Source organism: Corythoichthys intestinalis, chromosome 15 (genome assembly GCF_030265065.1).
Source record: "Corythoichthys intestinalis isolate RoL2023-P3 chromosome 15, ASM3026506v1, whole genome shotgun sequence".
Taxonomy (NCBI): Eukaryota; Metazoa; Chordata; class Actinopteri; order Syngnathiformes; family Syngnathidae; genus Corythoichthys; species Corythoichthys intestinalis.
The window spans coordinates 4210246-4230350 of record NC_080409.1 but is presented as its reverse complement, the minus strand read 5'-3'; the positions used below and the strand labels follow the sequence as shown (position 1 = coordinate 4230350).

Genomic DNA, 20105 nt, shown 5'->3' with positions numbered 1-20105 from the left:
TATGTATATATCCGTCTTGTGTCTTATCTTTCCATTCCAACAATAATTTACAGAAAAATATGGCATATTTTAGAGATGGTTTGAATTGCGATTAATTACGATTAGAGCTGAAACGAATACTCGAGCAACTCGAGTAACTCGAGTTTAAAAACTGATCCGAGTAATTTTATTCACCTCGAGTAATCGTTTATTTTGACAGCTCTAAGCATCACGTTTTGCTCGGACTACTTTTAATGCGGGACAACGCGCTGATGTCACGTGCGTAGAGGAAGAAGCAAAAAAAAAAAAACTTACTGCAGCCGACAACCGCTACAAACGACGCCGACGTTGCTAAATACTAGCCCGCTCATGCTACGTTAGTGGCAGGTAGCGTCCAGTGAGTCTCATAGAGATCACATGTATGTTGAACTAGATGCGCAATGACAGACTAGGCCGCGTCTGGGCAGCATTAGCAAACAGCGGCCATCTTAAAGCAGTAGAGCGCTAAACGCTAATAAAGTGCGCTAAGCGCTAATATATAAGATTAACGTTACTGTCACTACTAGCTCACCTTACGTTAGCACTGCGGAGGGCTAGGTTTCAATTAATTAAGACCGCTTTCGATGCGTGGCTAACGTGTCTTACATACAGGCTTTAACATAACATAGCGTTGTGGAGTGATGAGGGTGTCAAATAAAAACTCAATAATGCTAACTCTCAATTTTAGCTCAGTAGTCATTGCTGAGTAAAACACCAAGTAGCACTAGTCCCTAATGTGCTCCAATACAGCCTGTATCATACATTTATTTTGAACAGTGCAAAAACTCAAAATCCTATCAGGACTTACAGTTTAGACTAACTTAAAACTTAACTAGAACTTAAAAATGGCTTGACACAAATAGAAATTTAATTGAAAAACGTGGCGAAAAATCCTAACTTTTAAGTGATGTGTGTTATCAAGCGTAAAGGCATTTTTAGGTGTGTGTTTATATATATATATATATATATATATATATATATATATATATATATATTTTAAATAAAATCTAAAGGTTTTTTGAGTGAAAGCAGTGAATTAGTCATTTTTTACAATTCTAGTTACATCTGAGATGCAATTGTTGGCTGTTTTCAACAATATACATAAAAAATAAAGACATTGATTGACTGAAAATGATAAAATGTCTTGTTTTCTCATGTATATCTATAATTGCTCTTCACCTAAAAATATATTTGTTTTATCCGATTACTCGATTAATCGATAGAATTTTCAGTCGATTACTCGATTACTAAAATATTTGATAGCTGCAGCCCTAATTACGATTAATTTTTAAGCTGTAATTAATATATAATTGCAGCTATAATTACAATTATAATTATATATATAATTATATATATAATCACCGTGGGGTCCAACCCGTTACTAGCATGGTGTACCTAATAAAGTGGTCGGTGAGTATATACACTCACCGGCCACTTTATTAGGTACACCATGCTAGTAACTCATTGCAAAATAGCAGGGCGTTCAAATACTTATTTTCTTCACTGTGTATATATAATATATATATATATTCAGGGGTGCACATATTTTTTTGCCCAGGTTCTCAGAGGAGGACCTGGAGATGTGACTTGGTCCTCATTGGCCGACCCGCCTGATGCGATAAAATTATGACAAGCTTTACTTAGAGCCAGTTACCTTTAATTAATTATATAAACAATTAACGCTTGATTAACATCAACTGGCACAACAAAATTGCCATTACTTTGAAGTGAAATGTAAAGAAATAAATAGCACCAATTCAAAATAAAGGGCTTTATGCGGCTCCCACATTAACTCCAAGCCTTTTTAAAAGTGGGATGTCCTCCTCAAAAGACCTCATTGAACGTGCATGTTTAGCTTTGTAAAATGCGAGCAAAAACACGTTTGTCAGTGCATGTCGCTGTTCATTACCTTTATTCCGCCCTATTCCGCCGCTTGTCCATAGGGCGAGTGGGGTCCTGTTTGACATCGATAGTTTGCTTAATTGCCACATGCGCTCTGTTTTTTTTCGTGCTTTTCAAAGTTTGGATGGCTGAAATTCTTTGACCCTACATAAAATGCGCTGCTCTTATCGGCGACATTGGGATTCTCACGGTACATTTTGTACCGCATTTCCGTGCGAGCATCATTTGCTTCTAGCCATGGTACTTCCTGTAGCCACTTTTCAGCAAAAGTCCTTTTTTTCGGTAGCTCCGGTGACGTCTCTGTCATCTGTCTGTCTTTTGACGGGGGTGGGGGAACACGGAAGTAATTACTCAGTGTGGCCTGCCTCTCGACATTTTGAGAAGTTATTGTCTTGTGTCCGCCGCAAATACAGTGGTCAGCCATCGGTACGCAAAAGCGTATGGAAGCCGTTGAGGGCCAGCGCGTTTGTCTACGTCCAGTATGCATGCGCGCATGCGGACCACTTATGTGCACCCCTGTATATAGATATAGATATATACTCACACACTCTATATTTATAAGGACTCGCATACAGATATGATTTTTTATTTTTTTTTTTACCTGTCCTGTTCAGCTGCTTAGACACGGACAAATAGGAATCCAAGTGTCCTTGTGGTCTGATCAGTTTTAATGTATCACATGGGAGTTTCATATACAGTGGGGCAAATAAGTTTTTAGTCAACCACTAATTGTGCAAGTTCTCCCACTTGAAATTATTGGAGAGGCCTATAATTGTCAACAAGGGTAAACCTCAACCAAGAAAGACAGAATGTGAGGAAAAAAACTGAAAATCACATTGATTTGTGGTTGTTCGTTATGTTTTATTCATTAGGAGAAAGCAGCGAAGATGTAGGGTTGATGAGGATCATTGAAAACAATTTTTTTGTGGTAATATGTTCAACTTAACTGTCACTATTCACACCAAAAGTGAGATAGTTATAGTATTCCAATGTGTTAAGTCTTCCCATATTTTTGTTAAAAGTGGTATATGATTTAACCTAATTCTGTAAGTTTCGATGACATGTTGATTCCAAGATGCTTTATGTTCCCTATTGGAATATTGTGATTTCAATTTTTATCTTCAGGATTCAATGAGTTTGTCATTAAGGGCCTTATAGTTCATTTTGTCCAATTTACATTTATTAAACATATGATTAATTCTAGCCCTCCACAGACCCCGTAGCTTAGTCCTCAAGACAACGTGTTCGCTCCCGTGGCCGCCACAGTTGGCCCAGACAGCTAGAGTGAAATCCTGGTTTTCAGGTGAAACGTTGGGTTATAATGGACAAAATGGGGCACATCGAGGCGGTGTTATGAGCGTGAACCCGCCTGGCCCCTTGGCACGACCCATTATGGTGATTTTCGAGCATATTTGGATGAAAATGCAGCTATGAACCTCTTAGTTTTTTGCGCAGTGCTCATGTCCACCCGAGACACACAATTTAGCCCAATATGTGGCACTGTGAGGCAGATTGTGGCATTTATTGTCTTTTATTCAGCTGCAATGTACTGATAAATTGCGAATGAACATGTTGACTGAAAAAATGTGAAGGTTTTCAAGCACTTTTCGATGAAAATGCAGCTAAGAACGAGGGCCGGTTGTAGACAGGCATGCATGAGGGGGCAGTCAGAAATGTGTTGGTGGCATCATATGTACACATCATGCTCCATCCGTTTGGTGAGTCTCGCTCTCTCTCTTGGCCATGACGACAATTTGACAGTCCAAAAAGTCACTAAAGAGAGCGACTGCACGCCTGTGTGACTTAGGGTCCCTTTCGTGGTTTAATTTTCCCCTATACATTTTTTATATACTGCAGTTCACTCGGCATTGAGTCGGGAGGAGCGACGACAGCGGCGACTTGCTATCCTGTGCTACATGACGTTTTTTTTTTTAATTGAAACTTGCATGCATACAAACTTCTACTGACAAAAAATGACACATACAGATACACATTGCAAAATAGGACAGTAATTAAAAAATATAAATATATACAATTTAACATTAAAAATAATATGTTACAGCTGTGATGCGCTACGCTCTCTCGCCTCTAGGAAGAGGAGTTATTTCCTCCTCTAAAGTTGTCTAATCAATGAGTGCGTCTTTCGTCCATTTCATGCTAGTCAGAAAGTTTGGTTGGCGCAATGTGAATACTGAACCTTTTCAACAACTTATTTGCATGTGTTGCTGTGAGGTAGCTCTCCAACCGGACCCTGGTCCTCTTGGTCTAGTGTGAAAGCGCCCTGAGAAAACAGCTGCTGCATCAAAGTCTTTCCGCTCCGTGGCCGCGCTAAAACCTGACACCACATTGTCCGGCGATGTCTAGGCTCATTTACTGTACATACTAACAGTGATTGGATGTTTACTGGGGGCTGTGCGCGCCCAGTAAATACACACAGCAGAGGTAAAGACAGATGGGAGAGAACTGATACGATATTGTCTTCGTGTCCCCGTTTCGGCAGATATTTTTCCAGAACAGCAAATTAATCGTTCAACTTGTATTAATTGTGAGTATATTTAAAATGTGCTTTCTCAAATTTTGATTTGAGGTGGCAAGACATTTATTTGAGGGAGCACTGCTCCCTCTTGCCCCTGCTTCGCTCCTCTCTCATAGGCGCCTGAAGCTCACTATTTTCGGGCACCGGCTTGCTGTTACTCAAAGGGTACACAATTTGTATATCTTAATCACGACCCCAATTTTATCTTGAATATTGCATCCGAGAGACTCACTTTTGAGTTGCTCACTTGAGTTAGCTTTAAATTATTTATGCCAGGCTGCAACACTGAAGGTACCATGATTTATCATCATTTTTGTTGACTCCAATTAATGGTTTTGTACCATAAACTGGAACCGTTCTGTTGAAACAAAATTCAACTTCAAGAATTTTTTTTTTAACTAAAGTCATTTCATTACATCTTTAGTTTTTTTTTTTTTTTCATGAACAGAAGGGTAGCTACACTTTTAGGCACGTATGTACAGAAACAGAATACTATAAATGGTGTTTCATTTTAATATGCTGAATTCTATTTTTACAGATGAAAGCAGATCTATATGAGTCTAGGAGGCGAAAATTTGAGGCATGGCTCTGTAAAGAAAATAAACTACTTTCAAGCATCCTTAGCAACCAGGGAGCAATACTCAAGGGCAAAAAACTCAAGATGCAGCAGGATACCCTAAGCGTGAGTTACTACATTTGTTTACACCAGTGGTGGGCAAATCAGTCCGCGAGGGCCGCAGTGGGTCCTGGTCTTTGTTCAAACTGATTCAGCACAGACAGTTTAACCAATGATGTTTCAGTGGGAACAAGAAGCACCTGACTGCAATCAACTGATTCCACTTGTAAGAAACCAGATTGGTGAAAGGCTGTGCTCATGTTAGGTTTAAACAAAAACCTATCCCCACTGCGGCCCTTTGTGGAATACTTTGCCCACCTCTGGTATATAATACACTGTCTCGGGGGAAGGCAGGGGTGCGCACAGTACATGTCACGTGAGTGAACACAACCAAACATGGTTAGGATACAGGCTGACTACTACACCTACAATAAGCAAATGTCATATATTGTTAACATTTGCCAGAGAGTTATGTCGTATTTTCGTCTCGTCAGACGAAAACTAGCATTTGTCTCCTTATGGTACAGTGATCCAAGACGTGTTTTTTGCTCGTCATCATCACGTCCTCGTCAAGAAAAAAAAATTGGCAACTAAAAAATTTTGTTATTGTTAAGTAAAAGATGACTGGTTGCACGTATACCATTTTTGGCACCCTATTCCGATACCGGATAAAGCTAGTTTCAATAGCGTACCGCACGTAACACGTCACCTTTTGCTCATTAATGTTCATGACGTTAGCAATTGTGGGGTCAAACTCGCGTTTGTCCCTCATGCTAGATGCATGCAAATAGTGTACGAACAAGATGTTTACTGAGCCAAACCTACCAATTCTGTCTCAAAATGATGTCCCTGGGGCCAAATTCACTGGTAAAGATGTGGAAGAACATACAAATGTCCAGTTAAAGAGATGGCTTGAGTGTTGAAAAAGAGCTGACCTGATCCAGAGTTAGCTTTTTTATCGACACCTTTTCTTGTGTGCATTGCCCTACACCACTGACAGTGACAAAGCCTCCTGTTTCAACAAGCTATCTTTTACTACCATATGCCCTGTCTTCCTGATATATTATATCCTCTGATTGTCTTACGTCTCTGACAGTTGTTTGGGGTAATTTATGTTGCTATTTTTGTGCGATCGCAAATGCTACTCAGTGACAGCCAACGGACACTTTTAATTTTTTCATTAGTAACACATCTTAATTTTATTAATTACACTTCCCCCTTACTGAAGTTGTTTCTTTACAACAAAAAGTGTGACAACAGTGGCAGTCAGATACCATTTTAATTATTTTCAGGTCATTCATTGTCAGACAGAAGCAGCACAGTATAACGTCATGCTAAAAAAATAGGTAAAAATATCAAAATGGCTTACCTCTTCAGGGCAGGCTGTGGCAGGCAATGGATCAGCATTGTCATCTGTAGGACCATGGCCCCCAACAAAATGTCTACCGCATATGAAGGTGAATGGTTTCACCCTACTGGCGTTAAACTGGTCTTTTTGATGTCTGCGCAAGTTGATCCATTGTTCACATTTTTTCCTCTTTTTGGTTTCGGGAAACGTATGAAGAAAACATCCTTCATATGTCGTAATGTCTAGAGTCGTTTCTCTAAGTTCCATAGTAGCAGTGTTAACTCAGCATGTTGTTTTTTGAAAGATTACCGGCAGAAAACTAGCGCGCTTGTATGTTGACCCCCTTCTGGTTTATGCGGTCTAAAAAAAAAAAAATAGCATTCGTGCGGTACACTGTTCTGAAATGTTGCTCTGTCCATCAGTTTTTTGATATTTTAGGTGAAGTCGCTGGTCAAAACACCCAATGATATATAAATGAAAATAATGGACATTGTCTGGGGTGCCCAAACCTTATCATACACTATATGTAAGTATCGGATGAACGAGGACAGAGGTGAATGATAATGATTTTAAAATGTTTCACTCCCATTCTCTTTACCCCTTCCATATGGTGTATAAATAGATGAATTAAAATGCAGTAGAACTTTTTTAATATGGCAAATTGTTATTTAAAACAAAACAGATAAACAAACAATGCTAGAGCAACCCTTAAGTTGTTTCGCTGTTTTTATGCAGGCCCTGTGGTCAAGGGTAACCTGGGGTCAGGAGCAGTTCCAACTTTTGCTTCAGGAAAATGGAGTTCATAAGACTCGTTCAGGTCAAGCAGTAAATGCAAGTCTGGAAGAACTGCGCTACCGCTGGATGCTCTATAAGTCCAAGCTGAAAGCTGTAGGTGGTCTTGGGACTACGTACAGTTCAAAGGTGAGTTGACTAACCCCTTGGGATTTGTCCACCCAGACTTATTGCTTCTTTATTTTTCATGAATCATGTTATGTTAAAATTAGGGCTGTCAAACGATTAAAAATTTTAATCGAGTTAATTACAGCTTAAAAATTAATTAATCGTAATTAATCGCAATTCAAACCATCTATAAAATATGCCATATTTTTCTGTAAATTATATATATATTCTGTAAAATAAATTGTTGGAATGGAAAGATAAGACACAAGATGGATATATACATTCAACATACGGTATATAAGGACTGTAGTGGGCATTTCACTCTACTGTCATTTAAATCTGTCTATGCTATCCTCACTCCGAAGCGTCTACTTTTTCCAAAGCTAGACAGCTAGTGAACGACGCCTTAATAATCAGACTTCTTCCTTTTTCATCTTATTTAGTAATAAAATGGCCTCAAACCATTGTTCTCTTTAGACCGTAGTGAAACTACAAAAAGTACACAAGCATTGCATTAGCAACAACGTTAGCTTAGCACGCTATACAGGTTCACTAAACATAAACAAAAAGCGTCTCATACAAAAAATATAACATTTCGCTTACTAACATAATATGTACATTCTTTACAACAACCATACTTACGGACAAATCTTGTCCAAGGATCATATAAGCACAACATTACAACGTAGGCGTCAGCCCGAGACGTCATGCAGCCATATTGAACTGGCAAGAAAGCAATAAACCATGTCGCAAAGCGACCACAAGAGTTCGCTGTTAGACAGCACAAACAACCTTGCTGTAAAACTTACCAAAAGGCAGAATACTGTCTGACATGGGACAGTGCGGGACATGTGCGTTAATTGCGTCAAATATTTTAACGTGATTAATTAAAAAAATTAATTACCGCGCGTTAACGCGATAATGTCTTTTTGTCCATGTCTTTTTGCCATAATTATCAAATTTGAAAAAAACACACTTGAAATTTTTGACCGGGTGTTGTAGAGTTGGGAACGGTACACTAAAATTTCAGTTGGGCTCATTTTTTTAAAGTGTTCGGTTCGGTTTCTTCATGGTACAAAAAAAGCAGGAAAAGAAATGATTACAATGCTTTTATTTTTAAAAATGTTTTATGTGTAAATAAATAATAGTCACTAGGGATGTCCCGATCCCTTTTGCACCCGAGTCCGAGTCACCTGGTTTTGTCCCAATCCTGTTAGTTTTTTGTTTTGTTTTTTTGTAATAAAATTTCCAAAATTTTACTGTACCCCCGCCTTCATAATGTGAATTGTTTTTAAATGGGAATAACGTAGAAAAATATTAGAGAGGCCTGTAATTGTCAACATGGGTAAACCTCAACCATGAGAGACAGGATGTGGAAAAAAAAAACAGAAAATCACATTGTTTGATTTTTAAAGAATTTATTTGCAAATCAAGGTGGAAAATAAGTATTTGGTCAATACCAAAAATTAATCTCAATACTTTTTTGTGTACCCTTTGTTGGCAATAACGGAGGCCAAACGTTTTCTGTAACTTTTCACAAGCTTTTCACACACTGTTGCTGGAATTTTGGCCCATTCCTCCATGCAGAGCTCCTCTAGCAGTGATGTTTTGGAGCTGTGGTTGGGCAACACGGACTTTCAACTCCCTCCACAGATTTTCTATGGGGTTGAGATCTGGAGACTGGCTAGGCCACTCCAGGTCCTTGAAATGCTTCTTACGAAGCCAGTCCTTTTTATGCCCTGGCTGTGTGTTTGGGATCATTGTCATGCTGAAAGATCCAGCCACATCTCATCTTCAATGCCCTTGCTGATGGAAGGAGATTTTCACTCAAAATCTCTCCATACATGGCCCCATTCATTCTTTCCTTTACACAGATCAGTCGTCCTGGTCCCTTTGCAGAAAAACAGCCACAAAGCATGATGTTTCCACCCCCATGCTTCACAGTGGGTATGGTGTTCTTCGGATGCAAGTGAGTATTCTTTTCCCTCCAAACACGAGAACCTGTGTTTCTACCAAAAAGTTCTATTTTGGTTTCATCTGACCATAACACATTGTCCCAGTCCTCTTCCGGATCATCCAAATGCTCTCTAGCGAACCGCAGACGTGCCTGGACGTGTACTGGCTATGTGTACTGTACAGCAGGGGGACACGTCTGGCAGTGCAGGATTTGAGTCCCTGGCCGTGCATTGTGTTACTGATAGTAGCCTTTGTTACTGTGGTCCCAGCTCTCTATAGGTCATTCACTAGGTCCCCCCGTGTGGTTCTGGGATTTTGCTCACCGTTCTTGTTATCATTTCGATGCCACGGGGTGAAATCTTGCATGGAGCCCCAGATCGAGGGAGATTATCAGTGATCTTGTATGTCTTCCATTTTCTAATAATTGCTCCCACAGTTGATTTCTTTACACCAAGCATTTTACCTATTGCAGATTCAGTCTTCCCAGCCTGGTGCAGGTCTACAATTGTTTCTCTGGTGTCCTTCGACAGCTCTTTGGTCTTGGCCATAGTGGAGTTTGGAGTGTGACTGACTGAGGTTGTGGATAGGTGTCTTTTCTACCGATAATGAGTTAATACAGGTAACCAGTGGAGCCTCGTTAGACCTGAAGCCAGAAATCTTGCTTGTTTGTAGGTGACCAAATACTTATTTTCCACTCTAATTTGGAAATGAATTCTTTAAAAATCAAACAATGTGATTTTCTGTTTTTTTTTTTTCCACATTCTGTCTCTCATGGTTGAGGTTTACCCATGTTGACAATTACAAGCTTCTCTAATCTTTTCAAGTAGGAGAACTTGCACAATTGGTGGTTGACTAAAGACTTATTTGCCCCACTGTGTGTACATACATACCACCAAAGAAGAAAATGAATTAAGCTGCCAGCACGGTGTTTGAATGTTATACCAAACTGCCCTTTCGAAAAAATTAATCATTGTTGTTTAAAAAAAAATTAAAAATTAGACTGTATGTGGCAGTTATGGCAGAATGTATGGAATACAGGAGTGCCAAAATTAAAGAGAACTAACTGAATTAATAAAAAGTAGAGTAACTTTTTTATTGACTTTCACTTTTGTCATTAAAAAAAAGGAGAAAAAAAAAAGTTTCTGCCTTTTCCATTTTGCTTTTAATGAAAGGAATGGTCTGTCAATCAAACGGCGTTGGGAGGGACTGAAACTAAACTTCAAATAGGTTAAATGTATTTAAAAAACAAATCTGTCTACAAATTATAATGTATAGACAAATAAATATTGAATTACCCAAGTAAAAGTTGATACAAAACTAATAATTCTCCTAATTTCCCTGTACCGACGTATTGCCATCAAGCGCGGAATACGTTTCAGTCTTATTGACATGAGTCGCCATATATTTTGTGCGATTTTGAATAATGGTGCCACCAGGGGGTGGCCAGGCCTGGCCACGGCTCAATGAATTTGTTGCCCACCCCACTCGCCAGTATTATGTCAGATTGTAGTAGCTGCGGAACTCAGAATGTTGACTGGACTATTATGGACTATGCACATTAACACAGTATAGTAGTATACAATATAACACAATCAACTAAAGTATATCAGTAGGCGTGTCCTAAAGTCTTTCTGACAGTTTTCTACTGGCCTGTTTATTACTACAACATACCAAACATACAACCTGGAATTATGGATTTTATTTTTTGGTATGCCACCTCAAGGTTTTAAGTGGCCCCATTTGGCCTTGCCTGGCTCTGCCAGACTGTTCTCTCTGTATTTTTCAAACACTGAGAGTATAGTCTGGGAACCAGCCCATTAACGGCCTCTCGAGCAGTTACAAAATCAATCGACAAAACAGATTCGTTTATTTGCGTGACGTGTTCTTAACGAGCAACGTCACTCTTGCGCGTTGAAAGTCGTCTCCACAACAACACAGATGGTGAACAGGAGAGCCGAGAATATGTTCCAATCCATGGTAAACTCAGTTTTAAATTACCAAAAACACATCGACACGAGTCATTGACAACAGGTCTGTCTCGCGCTAGCCATGCTGAATAAACTCCGCTCTTTTCGTATGTTTACTTCCGCGCGCAAGTCCCTTGTCCTTCCCTCCTCATTTTACTAACGTCACGTCTGCCCGTCGCTGATTGGTGCACTCCGCTGTCTGTTTGCTGTGGCTTGCTCCGCCCTGGAAATTGTATCCGCGTGAATGGTGGCCAGACTCAATAGCTGGAACAGCGGAGAGTCTGGTGTACCAGGCAACATTGGCCACCCCTATGAAGAATTTCTGGAGGCGCCACTGATTTGGAATAGGCAGTATGGGCACCTTGTGGTTGTTCCATGATATTATTGCCTGTGAGTAAATGAGGGCAGGTGTGATGCATTTCGCTTCCCTCCGCCCTCAAAGTGGCCTCCGTGTGACGTCATCGCAAGTGAGCGAGAGCAACTCAAACCGTGATTGGAACGCAGCCTATGTCTCCCGGCTGGCCTGGGAATGTCTTGGAATCGACCAAGAAAAGCTATATGAAGTGGCTTGGGAGAAGGAAGTCTGGGCTTCCCTGCTGAAGCTGTTGGCCCCGTGACCCGACCTCGGATAAGCGGGAGAAAATGGATGGGCATCGAACGCTGCCGTCAGCATTATTCGAAAGCACTGATTTCAACCTCGCTTCCATTTTTTGGGGGCACCGAAAGACATAGCAGGGGTCAACACAAAACATGGATTGATCGAGACAATTTATGTTTATAAGATACTCCACAATCAAATGTGTATTTGCAGATGATTGTATTTTCAGTAATATGTTCTCAGATATTAGTCTCAATCTCCTGCATATGCAATACCTGCATTGTTGCGTGATGGTATTTTTGCACTGTTACATCAATATCTATGTACAAACTGTCATTTCCACTATCATATCAAGTCAGCCATCTGCCTCCTGGTCTGAATACTGTAAATTGTCATTCAGGCACTCATTACTATTACCTTACTACTTGCTGTAAATCCCTTTATTCCCAATATGTGTACCTGTGTTTTCATATTAGTCTAATTTTACCTTTGTTTTTTGTGATGCAGGTTATGGCAAAGTATTCAATCTCGTTGTACTCTGCACAGTGACAATAATGGCTTTCTATTAAATGCTATTCTCTTATTGCAGAAACCTGGGCTGCTGCAGAGGGTGTGTCGACTGGCTCTTCCTCTTTGGATCCTCTTCCTGGCTCTATTGCTGTTGGCCTTTATCTTGCCTCTCGTCGATGAAGGCAACAGCTGCTCCATCTCCAACAACTTTGCAAGATCTTTTAGCGTTATGCTGCGGTATTCTGGACCACCACCTACATAGCTGCAGCCTATTTTACTTTGTTACAACAAATTACTCACTTATAATATTCTGAAGAGACATCTAACAAGTTTTCAGCTTCAGAATGTAAACGCCATTCTATCATTTTTATTGCATCACAGTTTATATATTTTATTAAGCTTATACAGCCTTTGAATCTTTTTTTAGCCTTTTTTTGACAATGCTTGCCTACATGCACAACTGTAACTTAACATAATGCTATAACAATGAGTTGTACTTATATATATTTTTAACCACTGTATCATTAGTTTTTATCTTTGGCTGTGCTAGTGTGTCAAAAAATGAACAGTGGTAACTCGAGATACGAAAGCTTCGGTACATGAAAAAGTCATTTTATATTTTTGAAGCTTTTTTTTTGCTTCACGTTATGAAAAGTTTATCATACAAAAGATAATATGTACTTTAATAGATCGTTGCCACTTGCAGCAAGGCAACGTTATTCCTGTCTGTTCCTTATTATTACACTTAGTCAGTTTTGATGAATAAAAGTTGGTAAATATGTCAGGTTGTTGTCTAGAATGACTTAAGTCCGCCCACCCCCTTTAGCATTACTTTATCTACAGGTATCAAGTAAAAATAAAGTGGAGAAAGTGTGGACTCGTAATCCATCAAAGTACCCACGTTTCCTGAATGCAACATCATTTGGGATTACAGTGATCCCTTGCTACTTTGCGCTTCAAACGTCGTGCCCTCAGTATCATCGCAGATTGTTTTCAATTTAAAAAATGAATAGGTGGCACGGTGGCTGAGTGGTCAGCACATTCGCCTCACAGTTCTGAGATGAATGGTTCAATCCCGGGGTCCGGCCTTCACATGTTCTCCCTGTGCCTGCGTGGGTTTTTTCCGGGGACTCCGGTTTCCTCCCAAAAACATGCGTAGTAGGCTGATTGAACACTCTAAATTGTCTGTAGGTATGAGTGAGTGCGTCAATGTGCCCTGCGATTGGCTGGCAACCAGTTCAGGGTGTACCCCGCCTACTGCCCGTAGTTGGCTGGTATAGGCTCCTGCACCTCCCCGACCCTCGTGAGGAAAACCGGCATGGAAAGTGAATGAAAAATAATAATAAATGCAGGATTTTCATCCGGTCACGTACAGCCTCTCAATCTCCATCCTGAAGCGTTCCTTTCTCACCGGCAGCTGCAGCTTGGTAAAGTTAACAATGAGTGACAAGGGAGCTGCTTTGAAGTTGCTAGAGAAGCCTTTTCAAAGGCCGCCTCGTTTAACTTGTTAAATATTGGCTGTAGTCGCTATGGCAACTTGTTTTGTTGTGTGCCGTTCTAGCAGCATGACAGCAGAATTTAATAATTATACTTTGGGGGAAAATCATGTCTCATCTGTATCTCAAAAAAAAAGGAAAATTTTTCTGTAAATAAACCTCTACTTCGTGGATTTCGATTATTGGGGGGGGGGCATTGACTGCAATAAACGGGGGATCACTGTACTTGTTTTGCTGTCCCTCAAGAAAATATGTCTCCCGTTGAGACCATGGCCCCTGCGCCAAAACACGGCCAAAAGTTGTGAAATTGGGGAGAGAAAAAAAAACATGGTGAAAATAAGATACCTGAAAATATCTTTGCAACTGGAAAAATGTGTTTCCAGAATTCCAGAAAAATTAAATTTTCAAATTTTTTTTTCCTCAATCGCTTTTCAGATAACAGTATGTTTGGCCTTGATTTAGCACCTTTGTGTCATCACAAAGTTGGAAAATGTGTTCAGTAACTTTTAAGAATGAACGTTTATCAAGGCTTTATCTGCTGTGACAACCCCAACTTTATTTCAATGGTTTATTTGCAACCGAAAGGACTCTTCACCTTGCACTGTAAATAGCTTTCAGTGTTTCCCCTAGGATTTTTTGAAGCTGTGGTGGTGGGCTGCATCGGAGTCGGACAGCCTCACCATGTCGTGCCACAGCGAATTTTTTTTTCTTCATTTTTTCCCCCAAGAAGAACCATAACAAAGATATATTTGAAATATTTCATTAGCCAGGCTAATGTTGTACCTCTCAGCTACAGTACATGTATGTAAAATGCGTAGCTGATTACAGCTACGTTACCCGATGTACTAATGCGACTTTTTTTCTCGTGGCAATAGTACGACTTACATCTCGTAGTGACTCAGGGTTGGCAACCCAAACTGATGAAAGAGCCATATTTGACCCCCAAAAAAAACAAAAAAAAAACTGATACAGTATGTCTGGAGCCACAAAAAATTAAAAGCCTTGTACAAGCCTTATAATTATCGATACTAGCTATATTAGCCTACTATAGAAATGACTAAGTTGGCTAGAAATACGTAATTAGCCTTCATGATTAAATGTTTATTTTCCCTGCAGTGGATCCTATAGAGAATGACGCACCACGTGACTACTCTGTTGTACTATGCCACCACAAGTTTAACTTCATTACAATATTAATGAATTGAAAGAATGTTTGTGTCATGTTTGTCCTCCTAGAAATCCTATTAAAACAAAAAAATATATTTCCCTCCCCCATCTTTTTCCATTAAAAAAAAAAAAAAAAAAAAGCTCCGAAGCATCGCTAAAGAGCCGCATGCGGCCCGAGAGCCGTGGGTTGCAGACCGTGGTCGTAGTCCTCCTTTTTCCTTTTATTTGACCCTCATAAGTACTACATTACCACAACAATAACAGTCCTTCTGTCAACTGACCCATTTAGAGCACTGGGGGAATTCTAATAGCCGTGTAAAGAGTTTTACTTGATTCGGTGAGAAGGTGAATAGTTTTTTCCCCGTTGTTCGTAAACTAAATTTCCACACAAAGGCACGTCGAGGTACCATTAACTTAGCAAGGAGAGGTATGAGAGTCATTTTTCGAGTGTCCCAGAGCTCGCGAAATTTGGGTGGGGGGGGCGCATTTATCAAAGTTTCGTCAGCCGTAATTGTCTGAAGTTGGCGCGCCGGTGTTGTGCCGAAAAATAGCCACTCCACGTGAAATGTCTCCCCTGACGGGAGCGCCCACACGTCACTCGTACAAACAGCCTTTTCTTACCAATCGATGGAACCAGAAACGACGTTCTTGTACCGTGAATATGTATCATTTTACTCTGCTTGAACTGATAAATCGTTTACTGTGACCAACGCTCTGAAAATAGAGCAAGGCTTTATTTTGGGCCCCGCCTCTCCGCAGTCTCTCAGCGCAAGTTAGTCAAAGTTTGCTTTCCGTCCAAGACGGCCGTCCACCGCTCACTTTCGCCGAAAAGTCCGATCCAAATTATTGTAATGCCCCGGATATGGGCAAGAAGGAGAGAAGTCTGTATTTGCTTTAGGGCTGCAGCTATCGAATATTTTAGTAATCGAGTAATCGGATAAAACAAATATATTTTTAGGTGAAGAGCAATTATAGATATACATGAGAAAACAAGACATTTTATCATTTTCAGTCAATCAATGTCTTTATTTTTGATGTGTATTGTTGAAAACGGCCAACAATTGCATCTCAGATGTAACTAGGATTAAAAAAAAAAGACTAATTCACTATATATAAATATATATATATATATATATATATACACACACCTATAAATGCCTTTACGCTTGATAACACACTTCGCTTAAAAGTTACGATTTTTCCCCACGTTTTTCAATTGAATTTTTATTTGTGTCAAGCCATTTTTAAGTTCAAGTAAAGTTTTAAGTTAGTCTAAACTGTAAGTCCTGATAGGATTTTGAATTTTTGCAGTGTTCAAAATAAATGTATGATACAGGCTGTATTGGAGCACATTAGGGACTAGTGCTACTTGGTGTTTTATCCAGCAATGACTACTGAGCTAAAATTGATAGTTAGCATTATTGAGTTTTTATTTGACACCCTCATCACTCCACAACGCTATGTTATGTTAAAGCCTGTATGTAAGACACGTTAGCCACGCATCGAAAGTGGTCTTAATTAATAGAAACCTAGCCCTCCGCAGGGCTAACGTTACTTGAGCTAGTAGTGACAGTAACGTTAATCTTATATATTAGCGCTTAGCGCTCTTTGTTAGCGCTTAGCGCTCTACTGCTTTAAGATGGCGGCTGTTTGCTAACGCTGCCCAGACGCGGCCTAGTCTGTCATTGTCCATCTAGTTCAACATACATGTGATCTCTATGAGACTCACCAGAGAGATGGCGGCTGTTTGCTAACGCTGCCCAGACGCGGCCTAGTCTGTCATTGTCCATCTAGTTCAACATACATGTGATCTCTATGAGACTCACCAGAGCTAACTGCAACTAACGTAGCATGTGCAGGCTAGTATTTTGCAACGTCGGAGTCGTTTGTAGCGGCTGTCTGCTGCAGTAAGTTTTTTTTTTTTTTGCTTCTTCCTCTACGCACGTGACATCAGCGCGTTGTCCCGCATTAAAAGTAGTCCGAGCAAAACGTGATGCTTAGAGCTGTCAAAATAAACGAATACTCGAGGTGAATAAAATTACTCGGATCAGTTTTTAAACTCGAGTTACTCGAGTTGCTCGAGTATTCGTTTCAGCTCTAATTTGCTTACCCACTTTATTGTGGTAACAATAATAAAGAAAAACAATAACAAAATAACAGCGGGCTGCTACGACATGCGACCGCTATCTCTCGCTATCTCGCTCGTTCTCCCATTCTTCCTACTCGTTCCCCTTGCGTCTCTTAAGGGGGGGCCTGCATAGTTACGAACATTAGGCTACAATACACAATGAATAGGTGTCCGCTGTACTCCTCCCACTCGGCTGCCGCTAGTTTGAAGCGGCCTTAAAAATTTTTTTATATTTAAATAAATAAATAAAATACATCTCATTTGCCAGGCGTGGCGGCTTTCATTTTAGTGTGGCGGTGCGCCACAATCTGTTGAATATAGGGGAATCCCTGGCTTTCACTTTGGGCACCTACACACTCATTCAGAGGTTTCGGGGAGAGTTGGGATCCCGGGCCGGCACCCCCTAAAATTTAATGCACCATAGCCCGAGGATGTGGGGTGGGTGACGTGACCGTTGCCCTCCCACTGCCATTCCCGCACTCCATACATACTTCAAGGGAGAGCTACGGCGAGGGGCAGTGGGGTGTGTGGATGACAAGAAGTTCCACACGGCGGTCCCACTGCCCTGTCAGCTGGGCTCTCCCATTTTAATGCATACACTGCACTACCCTTCCCAGACAAACCCATCACGGTGCTGGGTAGGGGCCAGTTGGTTTTGTCTGCCGCCCTAGCTGGGCGACAGGCTGGTCCCACACATTTCTATATGGCGGTGCTCCCGGGGCAGGGATTCCTCTTTGTGAGGGCTGTCGGTTGCGAGAGAGTTTGGGCTCCTGTCCCGCGCCGCCTCTCAGCATTCTGCTGCTTCCCCCTTCCTCTCTTTTTGCTACCTCGGCATCCTCCTTGGGCCCCAGTGTGGATGCCAGGCGAGGGCGCAGGGTGTCGCCCAGTCCAGGAGGGGATCCCTTCCTGCCCCGGGCCTAGTGGGCCATGAAGATCCTACGGTGTGCCGCGTCTGTTGGGGTGGTTGGGGATCCGGGTGGGACCCCTCATCCCTTCCTTGAGGGCTGGTTTTATCGCACCCATGGGGGGTGCTGCGCTTGCTCCCTCCCGATTGGCTGGGGTGGTGCTGGGGCTGCCTCCACGCAGCATTTCCATTTTTCTGCAGGACAATTACACGTCTGAGTGGGTTCACGCATTACTGGGTGGAAATTAGACACGCAGGTCGAGAGATTGTCGGTGCCAGCATCAGGGATCAGGTAGCATAGAATAGGATGTCAACATATCCATACTTACATAATACTAGGTTCCCCCACACCACATTGCTGAATTGCGTACGTTCCACTCCGCCTAATCGCATCTCCGAGACATGACAAGAGAAAGGCTTTTCTAGATTTCTTCTGTTACCTGTATGATGAAAATTTGCTCGCATAAGGAGACCATCTCTCATTAAGCGCTCGTATCATCAAAAACTTGTAAAGTGAGGTATTTGTTCAATGCAGACAATTTGCATTATTGGATGATCATCTCAGACCTGTTTATATTTTCATTTGTCTTTTATTTTGTATATTAGTACTGCATGAGAGCTCACCTTTTGTAATCTTTAAAATAGTTTGAAAAAAATAAAAATGACCTCATTTTGATGTCTGTCACTGTTATTTTAAATACTTGTTTGCTTTTGATGAATGGGCTGTCCATTTCAAGCATTTGATGTGCTTTAGAAGTTTTATGCACTTGGATTTTCAGTTTTCACTCATTGCATTAATGTACAAAATTTAAAAGTTGATGTGAAAAAAAGCAGCAAACCAATTGAAAAAAAAAACATATTGCAGTTACAATGCATACCACTAGGAGGTTTTCTATTTTATTTGTGGAAATAGAATTTAATGGCTGCAAGACTCAAAATTGGAAATATTATTTTGCTACTTAAGTTGGAGTGATAAAGCTTACACCATATTAACTCGTTCACTGCTATTGACTGTTAAGGCAAGGCAAATTTATTTGTACAGCACAATTCAACACAAGGTCATTCAAAGTGCTTTACATCACATAAAAATCCAAAGCACAAATAAAATGATACATAAAATCATGTTAAATCATCAAGACTGTTGAAAACAAAACAGGAAATAGAAATACAACCCAAAAATTGAATGTAAAGCAAAAGTCATAACATGACATTTGAAGTATATGGGCAGTTATGAATACACTGTGGTAAACAATAGTTTTTTTTAGCCCTGATTTAAAGGAGCTAACGATTTGATTTCCAGATGACCTTAGGAGTCTAGATGCCTGTTAGGGGTTGAACCAAGCATGTGCAAGGTCATTAAGATTTTATAGTCTATCCTTTGACTCACAGGAAGCTAGTGAAAATATTTAATTACTGGTGTAATATGGTCCAGTTTGCTTGTATTTGTAAGGACGGTAGCAATCTATTAGCTGCAGGTTCCTGGTTCATGTTTTTAAGATCTTTAAATATACCATTACAATAGCCCAATCACAAAAAAAAAAAAAAGTATGGTTGTTTTTCCATGTCTTGTTTGGACATAACTCCCTGAAAGGCTTCCAGTCTATTTAAAAATCCAAAAATAATATATATTTTTTTTCATCATTCACTTAGAGGAGAATAGTCTGTAATCTTGGTAACAAAATACAAGATATTTTCTTAAGAAGTGTAAAACAAGCATATGTGCAAGTGTGACTTCAGTGGTTATTGTTGAACAGCAAACTGAGCAAAGTCTTCAGGTCCATTTGTGGCAAGAGCCAGAAGCAGTAGAGCAGCAGCCATAGCAAGAACAGCAGGTAAAGCTCCCAGCTGTCAATCCAACTAAGCATACACAAAAAACAAAAAAACATTCAAAAGTTGTGCACGCTTTGGGTTGGCGCATGTGACGTTGGGGAACCTACTTTTTTGCCGTGCTAGAATAAAGTGTAATTGCACATCCACTCAGTGAGTGGCAGTGGCGTGCTCATTTTCAGAGTGTGCGCAGTAATTTCTTAACATAAACGAACACACAACAAAGAGCACT

At 40.4% G+C, this 20105-nt stretch overlaps 2 protein-coding genes across 10 annotated transcripts in view; one reads left to right on the top strand and one right to left on the bottom strand.

Moving 5' to 3' along the window:
- syne3 (spectrin repeat containing, nuclear envelope family member 3) overlaps positions 1 to 19701 on the top strand; it is a 139044-nt gene extending 119343 nt beyond the window's left edge. The window contains exons 15-17 of one of the 4 annotated variants that reach the window (XR_009067185.1): positions 4995 to 5138; positions 6843 to 6946; positions 7156 to 7274. Coding sequence is in view for 3 of the 4 variants with exons in the window: in XM_057859867.1 (XP_057715850.1) it covers positions 4995 to 5138; positions 7156 to 7341; positions 12431 to 12613 (513 nt within the window). In the remaining variant the exon portion in view is untranslated. Of the gene's footprint in view, positions 1 to 4994; positions 5139 to 6842; positions 6947 to 7155; positions 7342 to 12430 lie in introns of those variants that run through there. The other 3 variants (XM_057859867.1, XM_057859866.1, XM_057859868.1) reach the window with 3 other exon arrangements.
- The window catches only part of LOC130931246 (uncharacterized), a 159601-nt gene continuing 157177 nt past the window's right edge, over positions 17682 to 20105 (bottom strand). For 2 of the 6 annotated variants that reach the window (XM_057859873.1, XM_057859874.1), the window contains one exon: positions 17684 to 19903. In XM_057859873.1, the coding sequence (XP_057715856.1) occupies positions 19780 to 19903 (124 nt within the window). In that variant the 3' untranslated portion in view covers positions 17684 to 19779. Of the gene's footprint in view, positions 19904 to 20105 lie in introns of all 6 variants that reach the window. The other 4 variants (XM_057859875.1, XM_057859870.1, XM_057859871.1 and 1 more) reach the window with 4 other exon arrangements.